Raw genomic sequence first — 20,394 nt, 5'->3', positions numbered from 1 at the left:
TAGAATGATAAGAATAATGAAAGGCATCTGGGGTTTCCATATTTTGTTAAGAATAGCAAAGATACTTTCAAGGATTTGCATTTGAGTAGAAGCTAAGGTCTGCAGGCTGCCATCTTTGGGTGTTGTATTTCTTTATTAGTTTCTTTGGAACTGAGAATTTCAGTTCATATTAGAGTGCATGTATGTCAGAAAAACAAGAAATGTTCCAAACAAACTCAAATCATTAATAAACAGAGATGCTGTTTTCATAATGAGAACAGTTCCTTTTTGGGACTGTCTGAATCCATGCAAAAGGTCTTGTGGCCAAAGGCAATGAATAGAACACATTAGGTGAAATCCTGGCCCCATTGAAATGGGTGGCAATACTCCCAGGGTATGTCTATACTGCAGCTGGGAGTGAGCTCCCAAGACTGGGTAGAACCAGGGAATGGGGTGGTCCAGCTTGGGTGGCTAGCCTGGGCCTTCGCTGGTGCTGCAGTGTTCACACTAGTATTTTTTTGCACTAGCTCAAGCCCCACTGGGATGAATCTATTGGGCTGTGAGGCTTGATCCTAGCTGCAGTGTAAACAAGGCTTCTGATGTGTCTGAAATATATCGGTGAAATGCGATTGTACTGTACAACAGAATGCTCCATCAGGTTAATTCACTAGAGACTGTAGATGTATATACGTGCTCCTGAGTTGCTTTATATCTTGAAAATATATGCCTTAAATGTTAGTTTTTCTACACACTTTGTATTTCTGCTGAAGTGTTACACTTTTCAGTGCGTAAAGATAAAAAAGAGAATACATTTTCAAAGCAGTGCCTGGGGACTTTGCCATTCAACTCCCACTTGATGTTAATTTAGTCCTGTGACTCCTGTTATTACACATTGTTTTGAACATTATCACACGCTGCTTTAAACATTGCATTCTTGGATTTCAGCTTCACCCCCAAAATGAATCCTCTCTTTTATTGCATCCTTTTTGGAGATGTACAGTAGCATGAAAAAACACCAGAAGCCAGTTGGCTAAGTAATAAGTAGGTAAAAAGAGGTTAAAAATCTTGGAGGAAAAAAGCCTCATAATGGCCACTGTTATCTGGGATGTTCTGATAAAAATCCAGGACAATACACTCTTTCAACTGTAACCTCTACTACCTGAGATATCAGGGTAAAACAGTTTCTATATTTAATAGTGAATTTATGAGTGAGTCTTGTGCTGTGCTGTTCTGCTCATAAATTAAAATATAAGTGCATAGAAGCCATGTTTGGTGTGAATGCTTAGATGTTGGTTAAAAAAACAGAAGTTGGGGCAAATTCAGGAAATTACCCTTACATGTATCTAACTTTAATACACTTAACTATTTTTATAAAGTAGTTTGGTTTTCTCTTAGTACTGTGAAAATCAAATCTTTCAGTACTGATTTTCTTTTTCCATTTCAATTTAGCAGTCAGTCCCCACCTTTGGTTGACGAATACTTGTATATAGCACAAAAACTTTTTTTTTTCTTGGCAACATTGTGGAGGATTTGGAATTCAGAGGATATTGTAAAAGAAGGTATTATAGATCAGATTTGAGACTATTGACATAATGCCTTTCAATCACCAAATTAGAAAAGAGTATATAACAATTCCAGGAAATAAGAATTGTACTGCACCCTGATAAAATTGTCATTCAGATTAAAGAACGTACTGAGAATAATGTCCAAATAATCTTCTTAACCAAAGAAGCTGTGAACTTAATCCCATTTATAGTCTAGGTGCACTAAGAAGTATGAGTATAAACTCTCTTAGTGAACCCTTTGACTCTATTCTCTTAAATGGATGAGTCACCAGTGCTGCTAGTTCTTCATTTTTAACTAGTCTTAGAGTTTTGTTTTCATTAAAGTGAATACTGAAATGTTTGGCTATAATGGAATCACTACAAAATATTCTGTTAGTGTCTGGGCACTGCTGCATGAGTCAGAATGATACATTCTCCCCACTTCAGTTGCTACAGTGCTCCTTTGCATAGGGAGTGTCTCTTTCCTATAGTGATCAGAATAGTGTACATCTGCTTAATTGATCCAAGTGCAGATACTTCCTTTGTGAGGATAAGTTTTGATAAAACTAAAGCTTTGTCCTTCAGGAAGGACCATTTGAACTGCAGGTTACCCCAGTCAGTAGGGGAGAGACAGATCACTTTCCCTCCCAGCACCAGCAGGCATTTAAGCAATTCAGAGAGTGAATAAGAAGTTATGGTTTCCTAGACAAGAAAATAGTGGCAAAAGTGTTTTCTCCTCTACACAAATACTTGGTTTTCCTATGAGAAGACACCCCTCCCCAAATTACTTGAGCCTTGTGTTAATTACCTGAACACTAGCAGAGATTAACAAAATGTGGGATATCCAACCTGCTAGATTAGTGTGTGGTATTATCCCACCACAATAACTAATTTACTCTCAATTACATTAGGTACCCAGCCTAGCCATTCTTCAAGTGCTTGCTCATGTCCATTCCATGTTAGGTGTGTGCACGCCGCACTGCTGCCAGAGATTTTTCCCCTCAGTGTTATCCATTGAGCTGGCTCTAGCGCCCTCTGGTGCCACGCGCTTATGCACCGGTATAAGGGGCACCTCTGGCACCACACTCTGTCAGTTCCTGCCTTCCAGCTTGTGACAGTTGATGAAATGTCGCCTCTGGCAAGGTGTTTTTTCTCTTCAAATTTAATTTATTAGTGTTAGCTGCATGTCCATGAATTCTGAGCCCACCTCCTTGGGTACTACTTGTGAGTCTCCTAATGTGGAATGGACGTGACATGAGCAAGCACTCGAAGAAAAAACGGTTACTAACCTTTCCATTATTGTTCTTCAAGATGTGCTGTTTATGTCCATTCCATGATTCACCCTCCTGCCCCTCTATCAGAATTAGCAGCCCAGAAAGAACTGAGAGGATGCAGGGATGGTGATGCCCCTTATGTCGGTGCATAAGTGCACAGCATCAAAGAGCGCTAGAGCTGGTCCGATGGATACCAATGAGGGGGAATCTCCAGCAATGGTGCATGCAGCTTGTGCATACCTAACGTGGAATGGACATGAGCAAGGCATCTTGAAGAACAACAGTTATGGAAAGGCTAGTAACTGTTTGTTTGTTTTTTTTCTGCATTATCAGTCCCTTAATACTGACTAGGAGTACTTGTGGCACCTTAGAGACTAACAAATTTATTAGAGCATAAGCTTTCGTGAGCTACAGCTCACTTCATCGGATGCATCCGATGAAGTGAGCTGTAGCTCACGAAAGCTTATGCTCTAATAAATTTGTTAGTCTCTAAGGTGCCACAAGTACTCCTTTTCTTTTTGCGAATATAGACTAACACGGCTGCTACTCTGAAACCTGTCATTAATACTGACTGTAAAAGCTGACCAGTGCCCCTGCATCATCGTGTTTGTCCACCATGATAATGTCACTTCTATAAGTAGCACTTTCATGATGACAGTGATCCAGAATTCAACTTCAGATTGAATAAGCAAGTATCAGTTTAGCTGGTACCAGAAGTTAGATAAATTCACTAGGTTGATTTTGAATTGGTAGGCTCACTTCAAATCAAATCTTGGTGCACAAGTACCACATGGATTGACAAAATCCCAAAAGAGATAGTACTGCTTCTTTTTCAGTCAGAGATTTAAGATTTATTTCTCTGGATTAGGAGAAAAGTCCTCCAACTTCCTGTTAGAGTTTTGATGAGCCTCCAAATTCCCCCTACGTTAGCAGCAGCTGCCCCACAACTCCATTTTCTGCTACCATTGTTTTGGCTGAGGAAGACTGGACAGGATGCTGACGTTCAAGAAGAGCTCCTGTACAGACTGGAGAAGTACCTGTTTAATGATATGAGGCACTCTGTCTCTGCAGTTCTCCCTCTGAGGGCTGAGCACATCGCATCTCCATTACTCCCAGCATGTGGAAGGAGAATACAGTAACTAAACTTGGGTCTTCATGGCCAGTCTGAGCCCTAATTGGTAACCAACCAGCTCAGTCCTTAAAATGCATTTTAATAGCTTCATAAAAAGTTTTAGCCGGATTAAATCCTTTACTGAAATTAATAAACATTCATGATAAAGCACAGGTAACTAAAATATAATAGTAATTTCCTAAATCTTCTATTGTGGCATTCAGTGATCAAGATCAAAAGTACAAGTAGATGTAACATTTATATTTAATATACATAATGAATTAAGTACTGTAATTACTGAGGAACTAAAACTGGCGTCTTTAACACTCACACTAGTGAGTTCATTTCTATATTACTTAATATGAATTGTATACCTTTTTATGATCTGTAGAAGGCATTGGTAACAGATAATGTGATCTATGGACAGACCATGTCTATTAGAAAGCTGTGTATCTTCTTCTAAGTTAACTTTTAATATGTACAATTATTTCTCCTTCAGGTGCTTCATTCAGACATCTGTACTCAGGCTTCACTCCTTCAAAATGCTGATGTTGTTGTAATGAATAATGTCTTTGAATATTTTCTTGACAGACTGGAACAGGCCAGGTAAGTATGTGTCCAAACAAGTAATCAGTTTCTCTGCCAGTGGATTTAACCTTGCAAGTTATAAAAAATCCTTTATATTGTGCTTTTTGAAGTCACACACATAATTTGTATTAGAAAAATGTATTTTAAAATGCCTGTACTTGATTTAGTCAGATTTAGCAGCTAAAACTTAAGGGCAATCTTTAGTTTTGAATCTACTAGAAGCTTTTTCTCTTAGTTCCAGCAAAATATTTCTCGGAACATTTGCACTAATCTGTTAAAATAGGGTATTGTCTTTACAGGAAATAATTAAATGGTCTTGAATTGCTTTAACAACATCTGTAACAAAATAACAAGAGGGTCCTTCATCAAACCTATGGATTACAAAAGGGCTATAAATACGTATTCACACTGCAAATTACAGTTACTAGTGATATTTCAAACATGAAGTCCTCAAGGGCAAGCTATAAAGGGCTAAGACATGGTTAAGATTACACCTGTGTTTGTTGAGACACAATTATGCCTTTACCTGCCTTCTTAAGCATTAAAGATTATTGGCTTAATGTTGCACAACAAGCCTAAGGAAGAATGAGGTTTGCAGAGTGATGGAAACTATATTCTTCTTAGTCGATATTGCTGTGCTCTGTGAAATTATCTGACTTGTAAAATCAGGAAAAAGTAATGCTGGAGGATATATCTAGAATACTGTGATTATGTTAATTTACCTCAGAGTATTTTGTCACAACTGCAGCATAGTGCTATGAAGAGGCTTGTGGCTACAGTGAATAAAAAACTGAGAGAGGACTAACCTCTCTCCTCTAAAGACCAGAGTTCAAATTCTGATTTAGGTCACAAATTAAGCTGTCTGGCGTTTCATCCTAGTTTAGAGTGGATATTTTGTTGAGTATCACAAAAAAACAACAGACTTGGACATAACTGGCAGCCTCTCAGGCTCCAGATTGGAACAGCAAGAGTGTTGAATGTCATGGGTAAGGTATGTTAGAAGAGTTAAGTTAGGAACATTACATAATCTCTGCCCTCACCACAGGCCACTGACAGAACTATTCATCTTCCCTTTTTTTGAGCACCAACTAAACCTAATTTTAAAACGGAAAAGAGACAACATATTTCAAAAATAAAACTCCATAGCCATGTAATCCCTCCGATCTGCATGAGTAGCTCCCATTGGTGTTAGTGGCTGGTCGACACACAGAGACGTACAGTAAGATATGAACAGTGACTATATTAAAGCACAAATGGTAAATCTTTAAAATCAATCTTTCTGGTCACTAAATTATCAGTGTTAAATTCATTTTATATTGAATGTGTTTCTTTCTCTAAAAACTGGCAATCTTTTGATCTTTAAATACTACATTTGGAATTTAAAATGTGTTTCAGAGCCTGGGAATTTATGAGTCATAATATGAGGAAAAAAGGGTCATTATTAGTGACCGTCCCAAGCCTTGAAGAATCTATCTCAAACCTACAGGTTCGTGGTTCTTTTTCAAATAGTTTTAGCTGACAAATTTTATCTTGCTCTTTATGAAGGTGTTATAAAGTGAGTCAATATGCAGTCTAATAGTTACTATTCAGGCTGCATAGTATCAAATGCTTAGAGCAGAGAACTGGGAATCAGGACCCTGGAATCTATTCCCAGCTTTGCCAACAATTTGCATGACTTTGGAAAAGTTATTTCAATCTCTCTGTGTCTTAGTTCCCCAGCTGTAAAATTGGGATACTATTTATCTACCCCATAGGGCTGTTGTGATGCTTAATTCATACCAGCCCTTAATTTTGAGGATCTCAAAGTATTATACTATTATTCAAGCCTATACTATGTCTGTTTTGAGTTGTATAACATGCTTTCATCAATATATTACTGGGAATATGGGTGGAAACATAAAATCATGTGTATAATTAATCAGCAGATGTTAATCCAAAGAGACTCCCGTTCCAATTAAAAACTCAGTATGTTTTCCGCAGTCAGACCCAAACTTGAGTAAACGGATAATATGAATGAGTTACTTTTTCAGAAATTATCCTTACTCTTTCCTATTTAGGTAGAATGATGCTTCCAGAAATAAGTTTAACTTACCAATGGTGAATAAGCTGTAATGGCTAAACTGTCTTTCTCTCCTCTTTTCACTGATGTCTGCCATCCCTGGAACATAAGTTGAGTTGGTTGCTCAAAACTGTGTTAATTTATGTATCTGTTTTTAATTGTTTCAGACGGATATACTGCTCAGCCAGTGGGTAGAAGAGATGAAGTTGGACTATGATGTATACATGGAAAAGGATATTGATAGAGAAGCACTTGAACAAATTCATTTGTACAAGATTCTCTAGCATACAGACTGATTTACTGATAACAGTATAAAATGATTGACTTCAGAGGGAGTTGTGTGAAAGGGCTTAATCCCACAGTCCTATTTCCAGAATAAATCGTGAAAAATTTTACTATTTATTTTAGAAATTATACATATTCTCACAATGAAACAGGGGCTTTTGAGAACATATTTTTAGATGTCAGATTTCTTGCATTAAAGTTCTCAGTGTGTCATAATTGTACAAAAAATTTTAGCCACTAGGTATCTCTGTAGCTTCATTCTGCATGGAAGTGTTTTGAAAGAATGGCAGTCCACTAACACCAGAAGAGTCCATCTTGTGCTCTATTAATGGCTGTGAACCTCCCAAAGTTTTAAAAGTATATATATTAACAGAAAAATAGTGACCCACTATTAAATGTGAATGGTATTCATATATTTAACAAGGCTTTATTAAAAGCTTTAATATATTATGTTGGGTTTTTAGTACTGACAAACTTACAGTACTGCTATTAATATTCTGCCTATGGAATTCCTGATTTTTTTTAAAGTCTGCACAGTAGCTACAGAACCTATAGGTATTGGTGTAGAAAGGACTATTGTCCCAATTTAGAGTAGCATTGTGACAGTGGTGATCTCCTTCTAGTCAGTGTTTCCCCAGTTGACTGTTGATGTAAGATACTTGGGGATAAATAAGAATCCTTCAGAAATATTGGTCTAAATATAGAAGAATGAAAATCTGCTTCACTTCCTTAATTTTAATGAGGATTGTAAGGGGTTAAGAAATTAAATATTCTGAGCAAGAGTTATGGCCTAGCATAATCTTTATGTAAAACATTGGCAATACACAATAACAGAACCGTCCCCAAACTCTCCCAAAGAGAAAACACACACACCAAGCTTATATTTATATTTTTTGTTCCAACTGTATAAAACTTTCAGTTTGTTGAAAAGTTTTTCAGCCTTGGACATCACTGACAATCAATATGTTTTGTATTTAACTGGAGGAATTTTTGACTAAGTGCAGTACCAATTGGAAGCTATGTTACTGTATGTCTAAAAGTTTTCTATACAAGTTATGGCCTGTTCAAGTAGCAAAACATTATACTGGCTACACTTTTTTTATTTTTCTAATATGCAGCAAAATATACCTGTAAAATGTTGTAAAAATATATATGGAGGCAAAAAGATGTAACGGCTAATTGGGGCCTTAATAGCACACCAAATACTTGGATCTTTATTATGTGGGTAGAGCTTTATTTTTGAGGCCAGAAGTCAGACTTTACTCACTTCATTTTGTTTTTGGGGGGGGTTGTAACGTGACTTACGTTGAGCCTGTACCTAGAGACTCTGGTGGTTGCATTTTTCATAAATTATAAAATGAATAAAGATGGAAACTTATGGTTAAAAAGTTTCTATTTATTTTCTTTATCTAGAATAATTGAGCTCCTCAATATTGTGTTCCTGCCTGTATTGATCAACTAGGAAGCGATTCCCCATGAGGCTAAGCCACGTGCAAGATGGCTGCAGTATAAGGCTGTGATCTGAAAATGAATGAGGGGGTCACGAAACAAGAAAGGAAATTTAATATGCATTTCAGAATGAGGAAACAAGCTCTGCAACCATAATAATTAGCTCAGAAAGGTATGACAGAAGTTTATGACTGAATTTCAAACTTACAATTAGAGCTCCTATTGAGGAAAAAAATGGTATGACTCGGTCATAGAAGGCTACTTTAATAACAAATACTGCCTTATAAGCAGAAAATAATTCCACACATTGGTATTTTGCTCATATTTCAGAGTTACATCAAGGATCAGTCACTTCTCAGTTTTCGCTACTTCTTAGTTTCTCCATGTGACTGGGCTGGTTTGTAATTTTGCAATTTGTTTTGGTAGTAACTATGTAAGGGGTGCCAGGTTTCACCACTCTCCCTTCCTTCCTTCCTTCCTTCTTCTCTTTGACTCCCCAAATGCTTTGGTTTTTAAGTTGCTGTTGGGTAAAAATTTCAGTAGAGAGAGGCTGGAGCAAATCCATATTTGATGACATTTGGACCCTCTGACATGGAAAATATTACCTATACATCTGGAGCTCATGTACAATAGAGGCTATTACAGGAAGGCTCCTATTGCCTTTTTAGTTCAGAGGCAAGTCCATGCTAGTGTAACTTACATTTTCACTTGGCACTCTCATCAAGCATGTGACATTTGGACACCCTTAAACTGACTGACATAAACTGTCACTCTCTTACCCAAATGGAACTTACATGCCTTCTGACATGTCCACTCTTAATTTGGCCCACAGAGTTTGTGTGTGTCCTAAGGGAGTGTGAGTGGGTGTAATTAATGTGTTGAGGACTGGAAGAGAGGAACATAACAAGAAAAGCAACTGTGTGTGTATGAAATGTAAGTTAAAGTAGACCACCCTCTCCTTTAATTTTCATGATCTTCTGGGTCCTTGATGCATAAGTTTCACAAATTTTGACTCCTCTACACATGGGTAGAGTGGATGTAAGATAGCCTGGCTGCAAAGGGGATGGGAGTGTTACACAACTTTGCACATTCACAAATCTGAAAGATGATGAGTTAAAATTCTGCAATTTCTTTCAAAATATCAGATTAGGTATGGAGTGTGCAGGCAGGGTTCTCGTCTCAGCTGTGCCCTGACACACTGTGTGGCTTTGGGCAAGTCATTGAATTTTTCTCACTCCTGTATTAAAATGGGAATAATATCTACCTCATAGAGGGGTTGGGAAGCTGAATTAATTGTCTATTAATTGCTTTGAGATCCCTGGATGAAAATAGAAGTACAAAGCCAAGCTGGCCTTTGTGAACCTGCAAAAATCTATAGTTGCAGGGCCTGCCTAATCTGAGGGACCTAAAAATGGAAAAGATCTCAGAACTTTTTTTTGTAAGTGAAGTTTCTAATCTTTTTCCTTGCAAAGCTAGCCTTGAAAATGGAACCTATGTAAAATGCTCAATCGTGCTGAAAGTTTGATTTCCTGTCCACAATATCACACACTATCACAGTCCCCTTGCAGCCACCCAGGGATCTGGAAAAAACTATGGGTCTATCTGTAGTTCTCTTGGTTTTTGTAAAGATCTCGGATCAGTTCTTGTCTGTATGGGCAGTACACCCCAGCCTACTACTGGTGGCACTATGGCTGTTGCAGGCTCTCTTCCAGATGGCTGCCTGTGGCTGAGCCAGCTCCTCCGCAGAGCAGCAAGCATGACCTCTGGCTGCAAAGAGAGAGAGAGCTCTATGAAAAGCACCAGGTGCAAGGGATTAATCTGAGCTCTGGCTGATACTCTGTTGTCTTGATCAAGTCACAAAATCCAAAATTTTCAAACTAGGTGCCTAAAGTTAGGTACCTAAATTCGGGCGCTCAATTAATCACAGTTAGCTCATGCGATTAACTCAAAAAAATTAATCGCACTTATAACAATAGAATACCAATTAAAATGTTATTAAATATTTTTGGATGTTTTTTTACATTTTCAAAATTGATTTCAATTACAACACAGAATACAAAGTGCACGCTGCTCACTTTATATTATTTTTGATTATAAATATATGCACTGTAAAAATGATAAACAAGAAATAATATTTTTCAATTCACCTCATACAAGTACTCTAGTGCAATCTCTTTATCGTGAAAGAGTAATCTGCAGATTTTTTTTGTTTAAATAATTTCAGTCAAAAATAAAATGTAAAACTTTAGAGCCTACAAATCCACTCAGTCCTACTTCTTATTCTGCCAATCACTAAGACAAAGAAGTTTGTTTACATTGACGTGAGATACTGCTGCCTGCTTCTTGTTTACAACGTCTCCTGAAAGTGAGAACAAGCGTTTGCATGGCACTTTTGTAGCTGGTGTTGCAAAGTATTTACATGCCAGATATGCTAAACATTCATATGCCCCTTAATGCTTTAGCCACCATTCCAGAGGACATGCTGATGATGCTGATTTAAAAAAAAAAAAAGCATCAATTAAATTTGTGACTGTACTCCTTGCGGGGGAGAATTGTATGTCTCCTGCTCTATTTTACCCGCATTCTGCATATATTTCATGTTATTGCAGTCTCGGATGATAACCCAGCATATGTTCTTTTTAAGAACACTTTCACAGCAGATTTGACAAAATGCAAAGAAGGTACAAATGTGAGATTTCTAAAAATAGCCACAGCACTCGACCCCAGGTTTAAGAATCTGAAGTGCCTTCCAAAATATGAGGGACAAGGTGTGGAGCATGCTTTTAGAAGTCTTAAAAGAGCAACAGTCTGATGTGGAAACTACATAACCCAAACCACCAAAAAAGACAATCAGCCTTCTGCTGGTAGCATCTGACTCAGATGATGAAAATGAACATGCACTGCTTTGGTTCATTATGAAGCAGAACCCATCATCAGCATGGAAGTATGTCCTCTGGAATGGTGGTTGAAACCTGAAGGGACATCTGAATCTTAAGTGCATCTGGAACGTAAATACCTTGCAACACCAGCTACACAGTGCCATGTGAATGCCTGTTCTCACTTTCAGGTGATGTTGTAAACAAGAAACAGACAGCATTATCTCCTGCAAATTGTAACCAACCTTGTTTGTCCGAGTGATTGGCTGACCAAGAAGTAGGACTGAGTGGACTTGTAGGCTCTAAAGCTTTACATTGTTTTTGTTTTTGAATGCAGTTTTTTTATACATAATTCTACATTTATAAGTTCAACTTTCATGATAAAGAGATTGCACTACAGTACTTGTATGAGGTGAATTGAAAAACAATTTTTGTTTTTTACAGTGCAAATATTTGTAATCAAAAATAAAGTGAGCACTGTACACTTTGTATTCTGTGTTGTAATTGAAATTAATATATTTAAAAATGTAGTAAACATCCAAAAATGTTTAAAATAAATGGTATTCTATTGTTGTTTAACAGCGCGATTAATCACAATTAATTTTTTAAATCTCTTGACAGCCCTAACCTAAATAGAAAGGTGTTAAGCTGCTGCAGTGCTCAGTGAGGCCAGTGGAAGCTGCACTTATCAAGCACCTCTGAAATCAGGCTACTTTTACTGAAGTGCCTATCTAAGGTTATAAATGCCTTACTTTATATGGAGAAGGTGGGTGAGATAGTACCTTTTTATTGGACCAAGGTGGTGAAAAAGACAAGTTTTGAGCTATAGAGCTTTTCTTCAGGTATAGCTTGAAAGCATCTCTCTTTCACCAACAGAAGTCAGTCCAATAAAAGATATTCCCTCACTCAACTTGTGTCTCTAATATCCTTGGACCAGCACTGCTACAACACCACTGCAAATAACTTTATATGCACAATTTTAGCTTCTGGAGAAATAGCTATTTGAAATTTAAACTGATCAAGAACTACCTGAGGTCTTCAGTGAGTCAAAAATGGCTCTCTGATCTGGGGTGGTTTTGGTGAAACGTGAACTGTCAAGCCTTGAGTATGATAGATTAGTTTGCCCTGTTTTCATGTTTGTATTTATTTCATACAGTCTTCGAGTGATCCATCCCCTGTCATCCATTCCCACCTTCTGACAGAGGCTAGGGATGCCCAGAACATGGGGTTGCATCCCTGACCATCTTGGCTAATAGCCATTGATGGACCTATCTTCCATGAACTTGTCTAATTCTTTTTTGGATCCAGTTATACTTTTGTCCTTCATAACATCCCCTGGCAACAAGTTCCATAGGTTGACTGTGTGTTGTTACAGTGGGGGCTAGTGAGGCCTGCTTAGGAGGGCTTGGGCACTTGAGAGCGTGTGATAAAGCAACTGCAGCTCATTCCTCCCTCATTTTCTATGCTTTTGCCCACCTTTCTTTTCCTCAGTCTCCTCTGCTTTTTTTCTCCTTTCCTCTCTAGTTCTGTCTCCCATTCTCTGCTACGCTCAATCTCTCATCTTTTCTTGTCCCTTTGTCTCTCCTGCCCTGAATATCCTGCCCACAATCTGACTGCACCAACAGGCAAGCATAAGAGGAGAGTAGAAGCACAGACACCAGTCCCCACTCTGGGTCATAGGTACCTTTCTGTGATGGTGGCCTGTAGACTCACTACCCACAGAAGTGCCAGTTTCTGATGCTGCTTGGCAGGAATGCTAACAGGGAGGCTTAATGAAGAGTAAGGAAGTAACATTATTGCGTGACAGACCTTGGAGTGATCTCTGTGGTGTGTAGTGCCCATCCACCATACTCGGAGTTTTACTAGGTTGGCTGCCGAGTGGCTCATTCAGGTGGCTGCTATTTCTGTAAAAGTGAAAGGGCCAGGCCCTGAAAAAGGGGATCGTATGACTTTCTGATGTGATTATCCCCTTTATATGCAAATACTGAGATTGTTATTCATTCACATTAATGCAACATGAGATGTGAATAGAGTGAATGAGTGTCAGGTTACTTCTTCAGTGAAGAGAGACTGGAACAGGATTCAGTCTTATTTTTATTATTTATAGGGACATGGTCAGGGTATTTTAAAAAAAAAAGGGGGGGGCAGTTAAGGACTTGGCCCTCTTGCAAAGTTACTAGCATTTTGAGGACAGCGACAGTGTTTCCCTTTGTGTGGATGATGCCCAGCACAATGTGGGTGCTACTGGGTTACAATAATAGTAGAGAATGTAGCTACTAAGGTATAGAATCATAGAATATCAGGGTTGGAATGGACCTCAGGAGGTCATCTAGTCCAACCCCCTGCTCAAAGCAGGACCAATCCCCAACTGCACAATGCTTGTGTGGTTATTTGCATTACAGTCTATGGAGGGCGAGGGCCCCATGGTGCTGAGCTCTGAGCAGACACTGAGCAAATAGACCCTGAAAGGTTACGATTCAGAGTCCCAATCCTGAAAGGGCTAACTAACATTAGCTGGAGAACTTCTAAGAGTTAATCCAGAACGAAAGAAGTCACAGAAATATTTTAAAAGGCTTCTTTAAAGGACTTCTCACTGATTAATCCAAAGCAATGGAGAAAATCAACTCAACCTAAATCTCTTCAATCATAAATAAGGGAAGATATTCCAAAGAACCTCAGACAAAACTGTTAAATCCATAGAGGGACTGACTTTTTTTCTTTTTGTAATGGCCATGCAGCATAGGCAATGCAATAGTTGGTTTCCAATATTTTAACAAGGGGGCTCCCATAGCATTTCTCCCATTAGGCTGTTATGAACCCCGTGTGCTAGGGGTAATACATTTGCAGAAATGCATTTTGATAACGTAGCTGAGAAAGGGGTAGCATTATTTGCTCAAGAAACATATATTAAATGCACTTGTTGGAAATGTTTGTGCTTCAGTTCTGAAAAAAAATATACCAAGTATATTGAGAGTAGAGCACAGGGTTCAATTTTTTAATAGATTGTAAGCCTAGAAGGGACTACTGTGATCATCTACCTCTTGTGTTGTTTGAAGGTGGGGAGGTGGGGCAAGGTGCTTCCTCCCCTATTAAAATGTTTTATAAATTCCTGCCACCCGGTGTAGTCTAGTCGCATTATAAAGGCAAAATATTTGATCCTTAGAAGCATTTATATAAACCTCAGGGAAGTCCTCTCCGACAGGGATGACTTACTGTTTACCCTCCTCTTTCCTACCCCCCAACCCCCATACTGCTATCAGAGCTATGGAAATCTCTGCAACATTCTCCCTTCAATTTAGTGCTGAAATGTTTAACAAAGGTCTCCTGACCTAGGAACACCTTGCAGCTCATCCTTGCACTATTACGTGCCTGATTTACACACTACTATTATTTGTATAGTACTGACTACCCCCAAAAGTTTAAAAACAAAAGTCAGACCCTAAAATCGTGTAAAAATCTAGTAGTGCCACATAAATTCTGTGCTCCCCACCACCACATCTGCCCCTTCCCTGCAATGTACCTCCACTCCTACTGCAGCTGTGGGGGCTCTTCGCCCCCCATCTCCCAGGCTTGAGGAGTGGGACACACACACACACACACACACTCTCTCTCTCTCTCTCTCTCTCTCTCTCTCTCTCTCTACTCCTAGCCAGCTCCATGTGGGCCCTCAGCCTCAGGCATGATGATGCCAGGATGGAGCGGGGAAGGAGTAGAGGGGATCTGACCAATTTTTTTCAATTTCTCAGGAGAGGGGAGGAAGCAGAAGGAGGGAGCACAGTGGTCCTGAGCTCCTGGGCTCTTTCTGTGCTTCCTCCCTCCCTCCCCTAGTGTGAAAATTGTATTGGTGGTTCCCTCTCCCTTACCTCTCTGGACAAACGTCTATGGGAAGGGTAGAGTTCTGAGTGGCTGTTCTTCCCCAGGATTGCTGGGCAAGGCTGGAAATAGTGTGAAAGCTGGAGCTTCTCAGGTGAGCAGGAGACTGGCTCTAGTAGAGGCCAAAATAGTTACTTATGAGAGTTTGCAACTGTGTGTGTGTGTATTACAATAGTCCCTAGTGGTTGCAACAAAGATCAGATCCCAGTTGTGCTAGGTGTTGTACATGTACCTAGTGAGAGACAGTCTGTATCCTGAAGAGTTTACTATCTAAACAGACAGAGGTTGGGAGAAAGGAAGTATTAATATCCTGGTCTGACAGATGGGGAACTGAGGCACATGCAATTATTGCAATGGTGAAAGCAAATCAAGTAATTGAACACACATGGCCTGCTCTGGTAATTGGCACATGTGCTTGTGGTAGATGGCAGACACATAAATTAAGCTTGCAATTTTGAGCATGGAATTGCTCACCTAACTATTTTGAGAAACAGTCCCTGTTTTAAAAATAGGTTTAAGCAAAGTCTTAAGAAGCTAATTAGAACATAATGGGGGGAAGGAACATTACTGAAAGTGTTTTGGCAAAAAAATGTGGATAAGAACCTGATGTCTAGCTACCTAGATAAAACAAACAAGGACATTAGCAATGAAAAAATATAAAGGGATTTGGGTGGAGCCATTAGAACAGTTCCAGATACCTTTATAGTGGTACAAACGAGGCCGTAAGGAAAATGTTAGTAGGTTAAATGGGAAATCGTAAGTAAACATGAGGCTAAATGGCTGATATGTAAAATTAAAAATATTTAAATGCAGCCTTGCAAAACTCTACTCACTCACGCACGTGGAGGTGAATAATATTTTTGATGAGTGATTATTTTTTTCTTTGTCATCATCTCTATGAAGGTGGGTGAGTAGATTGTGAGGATGGAATGTTGAATTTTCATAATTGTGCATGCTGTTTCAATTTTGAGTACCCCAAGCACATTTCAGTAAGAAACTTTTACAACCTGAGCAAAATATTATTTGATATACCATGCTACACTTGTAAAGTGGCATCATAGCTGACAGAAGTGTGTGCTATGTCAGAAACAGACGTCTAGTGGTGCCCCACAAAAACTTTTCTCTGTGACCCTGAATCTGGCATCTTGGGTAAACTGGACCAATGACTAAATAGATCATTGTCAGAGGTCTGTTAAGTCAGGGCAATAACCCAGTGACTGGCAGGTCATCATCAAAAGTCCCCAATGGACCTGGGCAACAACTAGTAGGTCACCCTGGAAACTCAAGGATTTTATCAGAACACTGATAAAGCATTAAGTATCACACATGATGTTGCAGTAATGTAATACTAATGTGCTTACTGGAATTAGTAATGGGCTTAATTGACTATTTAAAAAATGCCTTAGATTAAGAGACAGAGTCATCATCTACCTAACATCATTAAGTTGTCATCTACAAATATTGAAACAGCATTAAGGTTCTCTGTAGAAAAAAACCCTCAAGCATACATGCACCTTTTGGCCTTGTGTTGGGAAGAGGCTGATCATGTAGTACAGTACATGATTTTTCTTATGATTCATTCTTTGGATCTTATTCTATTTTTCTTTCAATGCCAAATAAATTGCTATTTAGGTCAGACTGCTGTTTTGGTACTAATAGAAGCAGACATCTATGGACTTCCCAGCTACATGTTCTTCAGAGTATAGTTTCCTCTTTGGGCTAGTACTGACATTTAGATGTAATGGTGTCACAGTAGCTTTCAAAAAAAATGTTACCTGTAGTATACTGTACTATAGTACTACTATGCAGCCATAGTGCAAAAGCTTTGCACCACCAGTCTGGGACAAAATTATCCCATCACAGGGAATGTGGGTCCAGTTTTTTATTTAATAAAGAGAACATGACTCATTTGAAATTCTCTAATTCTCTTCAAATTGATTTTTTTTTCTTTTACATATACAGTAGGGGATGGGATCCTAATATGTCTATAAAATACGTTCAAGTCCTTTGAATAATGCATTCCTTTATTTTTCTTTAGCCACCTTTTTTTCCTTTCTTTTGGGGAATAATCTCCATATAGTCATTTAAGTTTTACACCTGTTGATTTTGTCCTTGAAAGGGCCTTGATACTATGATATTTAAAATATATAATTTCCCCTCTCCCCATGCGTCTCATATGATTAGCTAATACCTGAGAGTCACATTCCAAATTAACAGAAGTTTGTTACAGCAACCACATTTCATAATAACTGTACATATAGCTCAGGTCTTGCAAATAACAGGGGAAGAGTGTTTATTTTGCATCGTTTAGTGGAATGGAAAGGGATATTTTACTGGGACTTGTAAGTAGACAGTTCAGCCTGTACAGCCTTACAGTAATACAGAGAATAGTTTCTACAGGATTACAATAGATCGATTTGCACTATATCCAGATCTCTGGGAAGTGATTCTTTCCCCTGGCCAAATCCCTGTGCATTGCTGCAGAAGCGTAAAGGAACCAGAAAAGACCCATAGCTGGCCAGGCAAAAATTCTGCCAGTGCAGGTCACACTGTATGCAGGACTCTTCCGTATGCAGGACTCTTCCTAAGCCCCAGTCTAGAGCTGTGCAGTCCTGCCAAGTGCTGCAGATTTTGCATGATGCTTACATGTGCAAGTCACCTCTCACTCATACCTGCAACCTAGGCTAAGGGTATGTCTACACTGCAAACAAGGCATGTTCTTAACTAGGGTTAGCTAAACCTTGTTAGTTAACTTGGGTTAAAATAGCAGTGAAGACACAAGTGACTCTATTTTTAACTTGAGTTAGCTGACAGAGGTTATGTGACCCGAGTGACAGACACACCTTTTATTTGCAGGGTAGACATACCCTAAAACAGGGGTGGGCAAACTACGGCCTGTGGGCCACACTGGCCCATCAGACCTTTTGATCCGGCCCTCAGCTCCTGCCGGGGAGTGGGTCAGGGGTTTGCCCTGCTCCGGCGCTCCAGCCGGGGAGCGGGGTCGGGGGCTTGCCCCACTCCGCATGGCTCCCAGATAGCAGCCAGTATGATCCCCCTCCGTAGTACGCGGAGCCATGGCCAGGCGGCTCTGCACGCTGCCCCATTCACAGGCGTCCCCCCACAGCTCCCATTGGCCACGGTTCCTGGTCAATGGGAGCTATAGGGGTGGCACCTGCAGACTGGGCAGTATGCAGGATCGCCTGGCTGCGCCTTTGTGTAGGAGCTGGAGGGGGGGACATGCTTCCGGGAGCTGCTTGTGGTAAGCGCTGCCCAGAGCCTGCACTTCTGAGTGCCCCCTGTGCCCCAACAGGCTGCCCCATCCCTGATCCCCCTCCTGCTCTCCAAACCCATTGGTCCCAGCCTGGAGCACCCTCCTGCACCCCAAACCCTTCATCCCTAGCCCCACACCAGAGCCTGCACCCCAGCTGGAGCCTTCACCTCCCTGTGTTCCCCAATTCCCTGCCCCAGCCTTGATTTCCCCTCCCCATCCTAAACTCTTCATTTCTGGCCTCATCCCAGAGCCTGCACCCCCAGCCAGAGTCCTCACCCCCTCCCGTACCCCTACCCCCAAATTTGTGAACATTCATGGCCCACCATACAATTTCCATACTCCGATATGGCCTTCAGGCCAAAAAGTTTGCCCACCCCTGCCCTAAAATGTCACACATTCATCTAGGCTCCTAGCACTCAAAAAGCATAAGTCAGGCCCCAAAATTATGGGATCTTATTAAATTAATTTGGGGTTCATTTTTATTTGCTTTCTGGTTTTTACACTTTACAGATCACATTTTCAAGGTTTATTTTTTTTTTTTCCTGCAACCATGAGGGCTAGAAACTTAAATGCAAGCTGAGCTTCTGACATATTTGCCTGTCTCAGAGAGCTGGGACTTCTATAATTTAGTGTTTTTCTCTGAGACTTGAGATAAAATCAAAGGATTGGCAGTATTAGTGCTAATCTCCTGGGCCATTCTTGAAGCATGCATGTGAATTCTGTGTTGAAATTGGGCAGTTACTGCACAACCAAATCACTTGCAAAGTAGGCTAATTTAAGCCAAAAATATACTGTGAATTAATGGGAAGGAGCTACTCCTAACAGCAAGTATGGCTCCCCCCATTCTTTACAGACCAAATTTTGTGTTTTGACACTGCACTAGCAAATAGCTGAGTGTTCTGTCACAAGTTGGGCATTAATGTTCGCCTTGTAGTAAAAAGCATGATCATTTCCCCTCTATTCGGCATTGGTGAGGCCTCATCTGGAGTACGGTGTCCAGTTTTGGGCTCCATGCTACAAGAAGGCTGTGGAAAAATTAGAGTCCAGTGGAGGGCAATAAAAATGATTAGGGGGCTGGAGCACGATTTATGAGGAGAGTCTGAGGGAACTGGGATTATTTAGTCTGCAGAAGAGAAGAATGAAGGGAGATTTGATAGCTGCTTTCAACTACCTGAAAGGGGATTCCAGAGAGGATGGATCTAGACTGTTCTCAGTGGTACCAGATGATAGAACAAGGGGTAATGGTCTCAAGTTGCAGTGGGGGAGGTTTAGGTTGGATATTAGGAAAAACTTTTTTCACTAGGAGGGTGGTGAAGCACTGGAATGCGTTACCTAGGGAGGTGGTGGAATCTCCTTCCTTAAAAGTTTTTAAGGTGAGGCTTGACAAAGCCGTGGCTGGGATGATTTAGTTGGGGATTGGTCCTGCTTTGAGCAGGGGGTTGGACTAGATGACCTCCTGAGGACTCTTCCAACCCTGATATTCTATGAAAAGACAAACAGGCGGGTTTGAGCTGCAGTTCTGCTCTCTGCCACTAGAGGCAGCTGAGCTGCTGGCTGCTCATGTTCATGCAGCCAAGGCAGAGGGGGCCGTGGCCCTATCAGTGCCTCTCCAGGGCAGGTGAGGAGCTGCTGAGGGGAAGGATGAGGACAGGAGCCAGTGGGGTAGGGGAGCAGCATCAAAGAAGGGACCAGGAGCAGTTGTGGGCAAGAGGTGCTAATGAAGGGATACAATGGGCATGATTGAAGCTAATGTGGGGACCGGGCTAATAGAGAGGATATGGGCCTAATACCAATTCTGAGCATCCTCCCCTCATGTTCTTGCTGCCTTGCAGCTGTACTCTTTCCCCTCTCTTTCTGAACTCATTGGTCAGCCCTAGTTATCCCTAGCTCACAGGAAGCCCCTGGGCCTCTTGTTTGAGGAGTGGAAGGAATAAGGTGCTTGGGGGAACCCTGAAAGGGAAAGCTGGTCTTAGTTAAACACCTTTCCCTCAGCATTAAGTGCAAAGTATGGTTTCAGAACTGGTATTTGTGGCCACATGCAGTAGCGGATTAGCCACTGGGCCAACAGAACTCATGCCAAGGGCC

The 20,394-nt window shown here is 40.3% G+C and overlaps 1 protein-coding gene across 7 annotated transcripts in view; it reads left to right on the top strand.

Annotated features, from left to right (window-relative positions):
* Window positions 1-8,228, top strand: part of LOC119858098 — a 38,208-nt gene extending 29,980 nt beyond the window's left edge. For 6 of the 7 annotated variants that reach the window (XM_038408046.2, XM_043516605.1, XM_043516604.1 and 3 more), the window contains 3 exons: window positions 4,408-4,514; window positions 5,892-5,982; window positions 6,723-8,228. In XM_038408046.2, the coding sequence (XP_038263974.1) occupies window positions 4,408-4,514; window positions 5,892-5,982; window positions 6,723-6,839 (315 nt within the window). In that variant the 3' untranslated portion in view covers window positions 6,840-8,228. Of the gene's footprint in view, window positions 1-4,407; window positions 4,515-5,891; window positions 5,983-6,553; window positions 6,702-6,722 lie in introns of those variants that run through there. The other variant, XM_038408049.2, reaches the window with a different exon arrangement.
* Window positions 8,229-20,394: the final 12,166 nt, after the last annotated feature.

The sequence above is a fragment of the Dermochelys coriacea genome, chromosome 6, assembly GCF_009764565.3.
Source record: "Dermochelys coriacea isolate rDerCor1 chromosome 6, rDerCor1.pri.v4, whole genome shotgun sequence".
NCBI classification, from domain to species: domain Eukaryota; kingdom Metazoa; phylum Chordata; order Testudines; family Dermochelyidae; genus Dermochelys; species Dermochelys coriacea.
Note: the sequence above shows the minus strand (reverse complement) of the source record. Positions and strands in the feature narration are given on the sequence as shown.